The 12,207-nt window shown below is 42.0% G+C and overlaps 1 protein-coding gene across 1 annotated transcript in view; it reads left to right on the top strand.

Annotated features, from left to right (window-relative positions):
* The first annotated feature begins 163 nt into the window (after positions 1-163).
* pitpnc1a (phosphatidylinositol transfer protein cytoplasmic 1a) overlaps positions 164-12,207 on the top strand; it is a 38,200-nt gene continuing 26,156 nt past the window's right edge. Inside the window, exon 1 of the mRNA XM_035527429.1 lies at positions 164-330. Coding sequence (XP_035383322.1) covers positions 283-330 — 48 coding nt within the window. The 5' untranslated portion in view covers positions 164-282. The remainder of the gene's footprint in view (positions 331-12,207) is intronic.

The raw sequence follows: 12,207 nt of genomic DNA, 5'->3' as shown, positions 1-12,207 counted from the left end.
TTCCTACATAAGACAAACCGCTGCAAAATCCATTTTTATTATCTTCTTTAGGTTATTCTGGAAAAGGGGAATGTATATATCCCTCGGTACGATCTAATGAAGAGCTCTCACCTTCAACGGCAACGTCGGACTACAGATATATATATATATATATATATAAATAAATATATATTATTCTCTTAAAGCCTACAATATTAAAGCCAAATATTCTAACTAATATAGTTAGATTATTCCCATTGAACTCATTGCTTCACCAAGTGCAGATATACATTCAGGAGGACGATGCTGATGAAGGAATACAGAATATGTATGCCACTCACGGTGGAGGAGGTATGTACATGTTGACATATCATTCCTAACTACCTTTAAAACTCACTCTTCTGTCCGACTTTTATTTTAGGAGATTCCTACATATGGTAGGCCATATATTGGTAACACAGGCGAACTTATCGAAGTAGATAGTTACAATAACTGGTGTGGAAGGAAAGATTATGAAAGCAGTTGGCGTGTGCGCGCATAGTTTTTTGTCGTTTTAATTTGCCTACCTTGCATAAGAGAATGTAAGACGGGTAATTATAGTCTTTAAATCTGGTTGTTCTATATCTATGAATATCTATAGCCCATCTATAAAACATAAAACTACAGTGATATAAAATCATACAGGTCGGGGAAAAGCCTTTATTTCATACTTTATTGTTGTTTGGAATGAACATCTATAGACATACTGAAAGCCACTTGGTGGTGCTATTGGAATTTCTTATCAGCGGAGGTTTGATTGAAACCACGAGGTCGTGCTTTAATCGTGCACTCACTATGGGTAAGGGATCTCGCCCAATCCACTCCCTTTTGACGTATGGGCTGAAAAAGAAACGACAGCTTCGGCAAAGCTACTGACTAAGCGATTAACTACTATGATTGCAGTTAATTGCATATCATGACTTTGCTTCTAAAGTTATGCGCTCAATTGTTTGTTTGTTTTTTTACTTTTATTTATACAAGCTAGGGCAGCTAAGTAACCAGATCCTCGATCTTTTAAAGGGCAGGGTAGGTAGGAAGACTGATGTGTTCCTGTCCAGAAAAGGGACCGCTGAATCTGACGTATTGGGTCAACTATCTTGGAGCACTGATAGGAGATCAAACCATGCATCCACTATTAAGTTCCCAACTTCCTGGGTTTGTGATACTCTGCACTGGCACTGTACAATGTGTATATTGCATGTTTTGTACTTAATACTATGCAATATTATTTTAAAAGTTCCAGTGATCTTAAATATTACATTTACTGCATAGCTACAATGTGAAATGTGTAACGAGATTTTGCATTTTCTGCCTTGAGTAACTAGTCACAATTAAAATAGCAGAGTATTTAAACTTATAAGTATGTAAATTGGAGGAGAAATAACACATGAATATCAGCTATTTAGCGTTAAAGTGTATATATTTATATAGTTTAATTATAAATTAAATTGATTTTTTTTCTGACATGATATAACATAGGCCACCTATACCTTGCATATCTTTGCACTGAGCGTTCTAATATACAATTCATGTGCAGCCTCTGGCGTTATTTTAGGAATGGCTTCATCATTAGAGAACAGCTTGGCAGGTTGAAAAGTACATGCGCAGGTGCAGTTGGGACACATAAATAGACCCCTTTGTGCATCCACAGAAATGCATAAATCACGCTACCCCTGAATCCGAGTAGTAGGAATACCTCCATGCTATGTGCATCACAGGGGAAAGACAACTTCATATGCTTATGAATATAAACAAATTCATGTATAATGGCAAGGAAATCTGTCACATTATAGCCAATATGATGACGCTTATCCCAAACATCTTGCTGTAGGTAGACTAACATCATCTAATTATAAAATTAGCTAGTATTGCTTTGGAAAAAGGAATTATTTTACAAACAGGGTATAATAAATCTGGCTGTGACACCAATCTGAAAGTAATCAGATTCTAATCTTTTAGGTTAGACAGTTTATTACATTATTCATCATTTTCATGAAAACAACTTTCATGAAAACATAACTGCACCATGTAAGCTGTTGCTGTCTCATGTCCAGATTGTTAGCTAAAGAGCTATTTCAAATCAAGGTTGTAATTAAGGTCCTTCTTTGTTGGGATACTGAGAACTTTGACCAATTGTCTCTGAATGCTTCCTTGGAACCTTTCCTTGATATACTTAGAATGCTTTCTAGTTTCCTAAAAATGTTCCCAGAACATACACAAACCATCACAATTATAGAAGTTCATAGCCATTTCATTACAGTCTACATTTTCTAAATATTCCAAAGGCTTTCCAAATGTTGCAGGAACCTTTTTCTAGCTGAAGTGAGAATCGTAGGTTCATGAGAAACCCAGGCCATTCACAGAACTTGAAGATGATGTTTTTGTGGTTAAATAGTATCAAGTCTTGAAAAGACTGTTCTGATATGCAACCATGCAATAACTTATATAGAAAAGACATTATCTGAGGCAGTCAGTTACTGAAAAGACTGCATATTCTATTCCATCTGATGTGCTTCAGCAGTCCACAAGACTGGAATTTGATGATGTTTTAGATCTTCCTGATCCTGAATGGCTCTTTGAATTAGTGAATTATTCCCTCCAAGGGATGTTCACGTGTTGTCTTAAGACTCCATTGCTCTTCAATGTGTGAATGCCTTCTGCACTGAAAGGAGATGAAGCGATTGCAGTGGAATTGTAAAAAGACGTCCGTGTTAGCAACGGATCTTCTTCGCCTCCTCTTATTAACAGACAGAAGTGGCTGCTGATTTATGGTCACAATAGCTTTGTTCCTTTGCGAGCCATCTGCTGACCGACACCACAGATGTACGGGATTTTGTGGTGGGTGAGCAGCCTGCTAAAATGCATCATCAAGCAAGTGAAAAAAAAAAAAACTCTAAAGCTGCAGGACATCAGTTAGAAGGGAACGGAAATCAGTCCAGCCAGTTATTTTTTGCCCAGTGTGTTTTAATTGCTTACTAGAACAAAATAGTTTGAATAAACACTGATTTTATGCTGCCATCCTTTAAATGTTTAGCACTGCTCATATAGCCAACTGGGCCAAGTGTGATTAAACACTTTATAAATTAAGCCACTGATGTGCAAGTACCTCTAAAATTAAACATAGGTGTGGTTAATTAGTCCTGGGCTGCTTTATGTAGCATAATGCAAATATAATAAATTAAATACAATATTATGTCATTCAGATGTTTTAATGCATCCTGACCCTGGAAAGCTTCAAGGGGGAAGGAATAATGGCACCATTATGAAACCGTGTTTGCACTGTGTGTTTGTCGGGGAGGGGGCACGTATGTATGCATTTCTTTGTGTACATGCATGTGTTTGATTGTGTAGTCTGTTTCAGGTCTAATGCACAACAGAAGGAATAGACCATTTGACAACTTCATGGAGGGCTGACCTGCCTGGCAACAGCATTTCAGTAATGGAAATAGCAAACAGCCACTGTTAACATGTCCAGAGCAGTAATGCAGTTTATGGAGACATGCATGTTAGGCAAAATAGCAGGAATGGTTCTGATGCACTGTACCAAGGACAGGTGGTTTACAGATTTTTGAGTGCCTGATCTATCCAGTTCTACCCAGTAGTAATTGTGCTTTGATGGCCAAACAACCTTTGAGTTGTTAGCATACTTTTTAGACGAGCCCTCAGAGGCAGCGCAGTGTGTGGCATCCCAGGTGCAATGAGCTCGACACAGAGATAAAGCTAATAACATTGTATGTAATGCATGAACTTACACTGCAATTTGTAGCCAGGGACTCCTAGTAACTGCAGCTCTAGCTGTGGTTTTGTGTTGTGTAACCTGCTGTCTGGAGAAGTGTCCTGTGCTTGGCTTACTGGGGCGCTCTTGTGTGGATTTCTCCCTCAAGGTTAAGCCTTTTTCCCCAGAGTAGTAAAAGGCACTAGATGTCAACAGACTAATGGGTGGAATGGATTTCTCCTGCTGTCTTTGAGCCTTGGGTTTGCAGCGCTGTTTTGTTTACTGAGCTTGGTTTTAACTTTGAAGGGACAGTGATTATTGTGGTATTTCATGACAGCATAAGTATGACAGAATATATTGTTATGTTTACATTTATGTCACTGTAATCCCAGTAATGTTGCACAGCATTGTGCATTAGAGACTGGTCTTCTTAGACATTTTACACATAATTTAAACACTGTACTACCGCAGTTAGTGAATGTTCAGACTCTCAATTCTAGCAATATTAGTGTGCGATTTATCCCATTTTACAGCTAACGCTTTACTTAAGCTCTTTGTAAGGTTTATTGAGTTCCATTGTGCCTTTATTAAGATGTCTTCCATTCCTGTGTAATCTGCACTTGTGCTGTTTCTCATAGCCTAACCTCAGCAGACATCAAGTAAATGGAATTTCTTTCCTTTCAAAATGAATATCAAGCGCAAGTTGTAACATCTTTCTTGCGCCAGTACCTAGCCCTCTGTCAGCAGAATGTTCTGCGTCATCTTTACCAAAAGCTAGCGCATAACTCAAAGAAGCCCCAGTAGTAAGAGAGAAGTGGGAATGCTTATTTCACTGTGAAGGTTCTGTGGATTGAGGAGATACTGCAATGACTAGAATTCCAGACGGCTCATACCGTTGCCAGAGTCAGTTGGCTGGAATCAGGCTCTTGTGGCATCTGCCTTGGAGACCACGGCTAGGGTTCCCAGTGGCTGTTAGTTTTATGCTTGGGTGTTTAATGGTAGAACAATGTGTTATTTTACTCATGGGTTCTGTTTATGGTTTATTTGGTGTAGTTGTGTCCTTCTTGGTTATTTTACGTAGATTTGGGCTGCCATCGCTATGTGTTGAGGTGCGCTTTCTTTATGGCTATCTCCTCCCATTTCCCCAGTTATCACCAACCCTTTTCTGGTGTGGTTAAATGCTTGCTGAGCAGCTGACAAATCTTTTTTTTTCTTCTGTACTGGCACCACACTTTGTTTACTTTAGAGATTTATCAAAGCCTTTAACTGAGGCTTTGCAGATCTGCCAATGTAATGTTCTGATGAACCATTTGATTAGGACTGTGTGATATAATTTAAAATCAATCCTGTTTTGCCATTCAGTTGACAGCTCTGAAATGCAGGCTTCTTTATATAAAGTTCATGTTAAACCTGTCTATCCAGTTATAAATTGTGATTCTTGAGAATGGTAGTTCTTAGATCACTACACTGAAAATAATTTTTTAATTAATGTTAACATACCAATATGAGCAGTACAGCTGGAAACATTTTCACTCTAACTCCAGTAGGCTTCCATTTTAGTCTCGAGAGCAGTTTAAAAAATGCATTTGGTGGTTTCTCTTGTCTCACAGGAAATAAATAAAAACATCCAAAAACACCTAAAAATATAGACTAACAAAACATAATGTACAACTATATGTACCAAATTAGCAACCTAGTATCAAAATGAGGAGTCACAGCCATTTCTCAGGTGTGGCTCTCAGTCGTGATGCCCGGAGCTCCATTACTGAACTGCTCCATGATTGTTGTACTCAGCTCCTGAATGTGCAAGAGCAGAAGGAAATGAGTGAATGCAATGAAGCCAAATGGTTCTGGCATGAAACCTGAAGATTTCCTGAAGTGTGACATATTCTGAACTTTTTCTTTATCCAGGTCTTATTGGAAAAGAATAGGGGTCACTAATGAAGGTCTCAAAAGTAAAGGGCTTTTATGTGGGCCCATCAACCAAGTGGATTGTTCTGACTTTAAAACAGTTGTTTCAGAGTTGCTTTGCTGCAGGCAGGAGGAACGAAGCTCAAACCATTGCTCTTTTATGCTTTGAATTACAATCCCTCTGGTTTGAGGAGAATAAGCTTTGTAGTCATGGTTACTGATATAAAACATTGTTTCATAAAACTGGAGTAATTCAAAGTAGGGGAGTTCATTGCAGTTAGCTGACCCTTCAGTTTTATGTTCTGCATTTCTTGCATTCAATTTGGCACGCCAAATGGTGGTGAGGACTGCTCATACTTTTTGTAGATGACCTCACAGCATATTTCATAGAAACAGGAGTGTTTTAAATACCGCACAAGTAAAATAGTAATTCTATGTTGATCATTCAATCCCTTGGCATTTTTGTCAAACTTTCCTAGAAAAGCTGTTCTTTTTTTAAAAAAACTTGGTAACAAGGCAAGTGAGTCTTTCCTCTTACAGCTATATTTTAACAGCGACCCAATTTGTCCAGAGTTTTTACATTTTCTAAGTGTCTTTGTACATTCAACGCCATACTATATCATATTTTACTTTTTCAACCAAATACTAATTGTTGGCATCATGTATACACACACCTCTCTTAAAAGACTTGTTTGTAACATCATGCTTATATTAACGTTTGAGGCCATATACTCAAAATCAAATTCTACTCATGGTTCAAAGGTCCACAATGCATGTCCACAAAATAAACCTCGGCTCCTCTCAGCCCAGCCGTGGTTGCCAGGTGTTTACAGGCTTGCGCTCTCTATCAGTGCTCTTCTCTGCTACTCCAGGCTTACGGTCTGTTGCTACAAAAATGTAGCCGCTCCCCCTTCACGTGAAATATCTGCAGCTTCATTACAATGTGAACAGATCCACCAAAGTGCACTCAGGAAACCTGCCAAAAATATTTTGTCCTCTTAATGATATCACTAATAGCAGCCATAGTAACACTCCTCTTTATTCAATAAAAAATGTCTGCTCATTCAAATGGGGCAGAATGTAACCAATACTAGATAGGATTGGTAATGCATTGGTAAGTTACCAGGAGCTACTTCAACCGTAGTTATATCTAAGCCTTCTCCAATCTGTCAGATTCTTAAGGGGAAAATGTCATAGAAATATATTGTTTCAGAAACCAACTTATACATTCATTACAAACTTTATTAGTAACACCTACTTTGCCCCTATATTTTGCCAGCCCTCCTCTGCCCCTACCCTTCATAACTGGGAGGTCTCTGACCCGTCTGTCTGGATTATTTGGGCACTTGCCCATTGTCAGCGCTGCCTTGACTCTTACTTTGAATTGGCATGGTAGTGAGTGTTGTGCTGGTGTCAGTCTGTTAGGCATAGCAGTGTTGCTGGAATTTTTACCCATGTTGGTGTCATTGCTGTGTCGAGAGTTGTCTCCCTAACAAAAAAACGTCTATCCAACAGTGGTCCTTTAGTCAGGAATTGGCCATTGATGATGAGGTGGAGGATGACATACACAAAGTGTATGACAGCAGATGGTCTGTCTCTACTTTCACACCTATTAGGTGTTTCTAAAAAATAAGCAAACTTTCTAATAAAGTGGATGGTAGGTGGTGGGAGGTGAGTGTGAATATATATTTCTTTCATTTTGTGTGTGTGTGTGTGTTTCAACTGTCTAGGATGTCTCTTTCATATGAATGCTTCTGTTAAACCAACTAGGCCTCCTGTTTGCTTGCGACTTCTGCTGGCTCTATACCAAATCCTTGGCGCTTCCTAATGAATACGACATGTGAGCAGCCCCACAGGCTGAAGATAACCACCAGGGAGATGCACGCCTGGTCTCATGAGCACATAACGAAGAGCTTCACACCGGCCCTCATACAGGGAGGCTCTGGGTGGAGCTTTGGCAGTGGGGAGTAGCAGGGTCTGGCTGCCGGATCGCATCACAGTGGCACTGTGGGGATTGTCCGTCCCCCAAAGTTTCCGACAGCTGCGCTCCCACCCCAAGCCTGCCGTGACGGCTCGCCCCTCAGGGTTGCCCTGTGTGAAGCATTCAGGCTAAGCCACATTTGCAACAAACTTCCTGGCAAGCGGACAGGAAAACATGGGCCGTGGATTCAGGTGGGCCACATTTATGGGCGAGTGAAGCCAAATATATCGGTAACAGTGCGAAGAGCAGCAGGAACAGCTGGCCAGCCTCTCGCAGCTTAACATCAGGGAGACTTTAGTAACACCTAAAAAGAATGAAGGTGATATGGCGTGTGGTTTTAAGGCTCGCACTAATCATTTGACATCATTCTACGTGATGATTTGTTTTCCATAGTAGGACATTTTTAGTTGCAAACTTAGACTCATTTCCTCCCATTGTTTGATTGGCAGTGTGTCAACTATGGCATGCGTTTCAGAATAATATTTTAAAAGTGCTGAACTGTTGCTGTAGTGGTATGGCCTCACTGAGCTATTTAAGCTTTGTGAAGTGGCAGAGGTCACTAGGCTGATGACGCCCAGTGATTGCTACATTTTCACCGAGGTCCCCACTGCACATCCAGCAGGACCTGATGGCCCTGACCTCCCACAGTACCCCATTCTGGAAGCCTTACAATGCGGAGTCCATTAGGGTTCCCTGTCGCCCCATGCTGTCTCCCACAAAGCCAGCTAATGAAGTGGCTCAATCAGAAAGTCAACCAAAAGTTATTCTCATCAAATCAGCCACGACGTTCGGCCGGCACTCGGCCCTGTGATTGCTCTTCCTTCCTCTTCCTCTTCCTTTCTCGCTAGCCTCCCCCTCCACTCCTGCTTTATTGTGCTATTAATAGTAGTCATGTTTCTTAAAGGGGTGCTCGCCTGATGGTCCAGTGGGAGCTTGTCCAGTGGGAAGAGCCCAGAGCATCTGCCCTCTGCTTTATTGAAACCGGGCCGATTAAGAGCACACCTTTTTGCACCAAGAGGCCTCTTCCTTGGCAACAGGCCATACTTGATAGGCAGTGGCAGGATTTTGTCGCTCACCATTCCTCGGTCCCACACACACCCAGCAATGCTGCACCACGTTACATAGCACGTCGTAAGTGTGTCCATCTAGCAGAAGATGACACGCTTGTTCACTTAGAAGATGACTCTCTTGTTCATCAGTCGAACACCTACTGCACCTTTATAAGAAGGGGTAGGCCAGGTAGAGAAAGAGGTTGGCTCCAGTTCAAAAACTTTCCCTTCCTTCGACTCTGCCTGTGCGGACGGAAGGCAGAGCTCTCTCAGCCGAACCGACAGGACCAAGGTTAAGCCAGACTTCATTATCACTGTTTTGTCAGCCAAGATAGACTGTACCTCATCACAGACCAAAGCAACAGATGTCCGAGTGGGCGAGATGCAGTCCAGCAATGAAAACACCATGCTGACAGCACCACCTGCGCAAGGCCTCTCTTCCAGCAGGCAGCAGGATCACTGAACAAGGCCAGTCCGGGCCCACCAGGCTCTGCTGCGAAGGCCTTCAAACCTTCAAGCTGCGGTGGGTGTCCTGTATAACAGGGCACGGCTGTAAAATGAAAATCCTCCCACCCACTATGAGCACGTGTGTGCTTGATTGTGTGGGTATGCATGCATGCATTTCTCAGCCTGTGGTATGGAGTATGGCTCCGGTAAAGCTAATGGAGGTCCTGTTAGGGCTGTTAGGGCCCTGGGCAAAAATTCAGAGGGGCTCCATCAACCAGCATTCATTGCCATTGTGATATAAAAAATATAACTGTCAAGCATTCATAGCTTGGCCAGACACAGCTTTCATCATTTAGTTACAGAAAAACTAATGTTCAAGTTCCCCTTCCAAATCACATTACTTAAAACATTGCTCTAAAAATGGCAGAGACCACGTTGACTTCATTAACAATGCCCAAGACCAAGTTGACTGGTGTTGACTGGACACACTAGAATGCTCGGCTATCTATGTTAACTAAAAGTTAAAACATCAAAGTAAACAAAAGAAATAATGCAATTCTACTGGAGGTTATGTCATTCACCTCCCGCACAGTTAAGGCTAGACTAGCCGCACAGTTATTTAGAATTATATTTAATACTTGTTATCTGCTACACTCACTGCTGTCATGCTTTTTTCCTACTCTCCCTCTTTTTTCTTCTTTCTCTTTTCACTGCCAGCATCTTCATTTTTGTTGACTTGCTTTCGTTGCTGACAACTTGTTGTCAATAAACAATAACCATACACGTTACTTGCAACGGGAGTAAAGTGGAGTAAAGGCTGGACCCCCTTGGGGAATTCAGGTCTCATACCATAGACAGTCTATATCTCATACTTTCATTGCAAACTTTGCAAAGTAAGTTCATCTGCCCTCAGAGGCCCCCCACTGGCCTGGTGTCCCAAGCAGTTGCCTGCCTTGCCTGGTGGTAAGCTGTGCCTCTGGTCCCTCCATTTAGTTCCACAGAAGCCCTTCCAAGCACACCCCAGTTCTCCTGTGGCCCTTACCCCTCAGGGGCAGTGAGGGGCAGTGAGGTGCTATCACTTGTGAGCTCGGAAGTGCTGCAGGAAGCACGGAAGTGCTTCAGAGTGCCTCTCGCTGGGCAGCAGCTCCAAGCGCAGCCTGGTGAACTGTGACTCGGATGTGATCGAAATTGATTGGTCAGCCACTGGCGTGGCGTCAGGGCTGGTGGCAGCACACCGGTACTGTAGCTGCAGAACATTCCACAGCATAGCATACGAATGGCCGGCTGGCCGTCACCTGTCCCTCAGCCACCCACATCACTGGTGTCCTGCCGCTGTTCCATCAGAAATGATGTTTGGTTAACCTGACATATTATGTTGAAGCAGAAACTACACCTGAGTTTTTGAAATAAGTAGTTAAATCAGCTCAAGATACAAGCAACCGAAGGACAACGTAAACAAACCCATAAGGGTGTGGGGTGAAAATGCCCATCTTACAGGGCTATATGGGAAATCTGTGTTGTTTTCCTTGGTCAACTGCTACCTGAACGTCTCCCCACACAGCACCTCCTGTATTATTTGATTCATCTCAGATCTGCACACCTTTGTAGTCCATCTCTGCTGCATCCCGCCAGCCAATCAGGCCTGCCTAATGATTCGACTCTCAGTAGCCCAATTAGTGAACATAATGATCTGTGTCCCTGGCTTGTGTTGAGCAGCCAGTCTGGATTTTATTAGAAGCTTGTTTGCGCCTGGTTAAAAGCTCCAACTCTCACTATTCATCCTTTTAGGGGCCTTCATGGTGTCTTGCTTTCTTGCATGTTTTGCCTAAAAAAAATGCTTGTGTGGTTTTTCGCAGTAGTGCCTTGGTGAATGCAGCTGTGTTCAGTCAGCAAGGTTCCTCTGGAAGCTGCGTCTGCAGGGTTTTGCATTCAGAGCCCGTGCTGCATGCTGTTACAAAGTGATTGTTGTCATTCGCATTGATTGGGTTATTGCCATTGGCTTCCAATTATTCTACACATATGCTACCACAGCTGGTGTGTGTGTGTGTGTGTGTGTGTGTGTGTGTGTGTGTGCGTTAAGGAGAGCAAGAGAGAGAGAGAGAGAGAGAGAGAGAGAGAGAGAGAGAGAGAGAGAGAGAGAGCTTTAACTGGTGAAATGTGGCTGAAACATACAGCCATCTAAAACAAGCTGGACTTTGAAATACTGAAGTTCATAAGATAAATTTAACTATTTTACCATGCATATTTTATGTATTGGCCTACAGACACTACACTATGCATACTCGATAAAAATCTGTTAGTGAACAGTCACCATGTTTTCTGTCTATTTTATTAAGCACTTTTATTAAATATTTATTAAGCATATAAAGCAGGAGATGGCTCAAAGTCAAGTACTGTATGCTGTTATCGCTATATTGTAGATATGAAAATAGCATTTGCCACAGGTCCATGTCACAAGCCTTACGGTACTGCTTAAACGCCTTCCCACACTGATTTTTAATCAGTGAGCTTGCACTTGTAACGGTGATGGCAGGCAGGCAGACCAAGCTGGTCCTGAGGCCATGTGGGGATGATAGCACCGTTTCTCTACTGCTGTAACCTCTACTGCTGCACACCTAAAATTTGTTGTTGATTTGACTGAATATTCTTCACTAGCTACTTTGGATTACTAAAAATTAAACTAATATCAGTCACGTAGATAACAGCTTAAAGAATGAAAGCCTGCTACCTCTGTGGTCTCCCCAGCTAGGGGATTAAATTAGGAACTCACTGTCGTAGCATTAATTGGCTAATAGTAGGTTCCTGCTATTAGCCTCACCTGTTTCTTTGCTCCTTGCTTCAGGGTTTTGTTTTGTTTTTTGCTTACGGGAAGGCTGTTGTGGTTATTCAGGAAATAGTATAAGAGCCATCTAAATCTCCGTCTCACAACACGATGGGTAGGATATCCTATATTTGACTAGCTCATCTCTACTTCTATTTGTTTTCTAGGGAACTGACAGCGTTTGGGAAGTACTTTGAGTATGATGCAAGCCGTACCGGCCCAGGAGTTAATAACGTCCCAGGGAATCAGGCCATGTGCTAGTCTG

The sequence above is a fragment of the Electrophorus electricus genome, chromosome 1 (assembly GCF_013358815.1).
Source record: "Electrophorus electricus isolate fEleEle1 chromosome 1, fEleEle1.pri, whole genome shotgun sequence".
NCBI lineage: Eukaryota > Metazoa > Chordata > Actinopteri > Gymnotiformes > Gymnotidae > Electrophorus > Electrophorus electricus.
The sequence above is the reverse complement of the archived record's forward strand: the minus strand, read 5'-3'. Positions and strand labels throughout refer to the sequence as shown.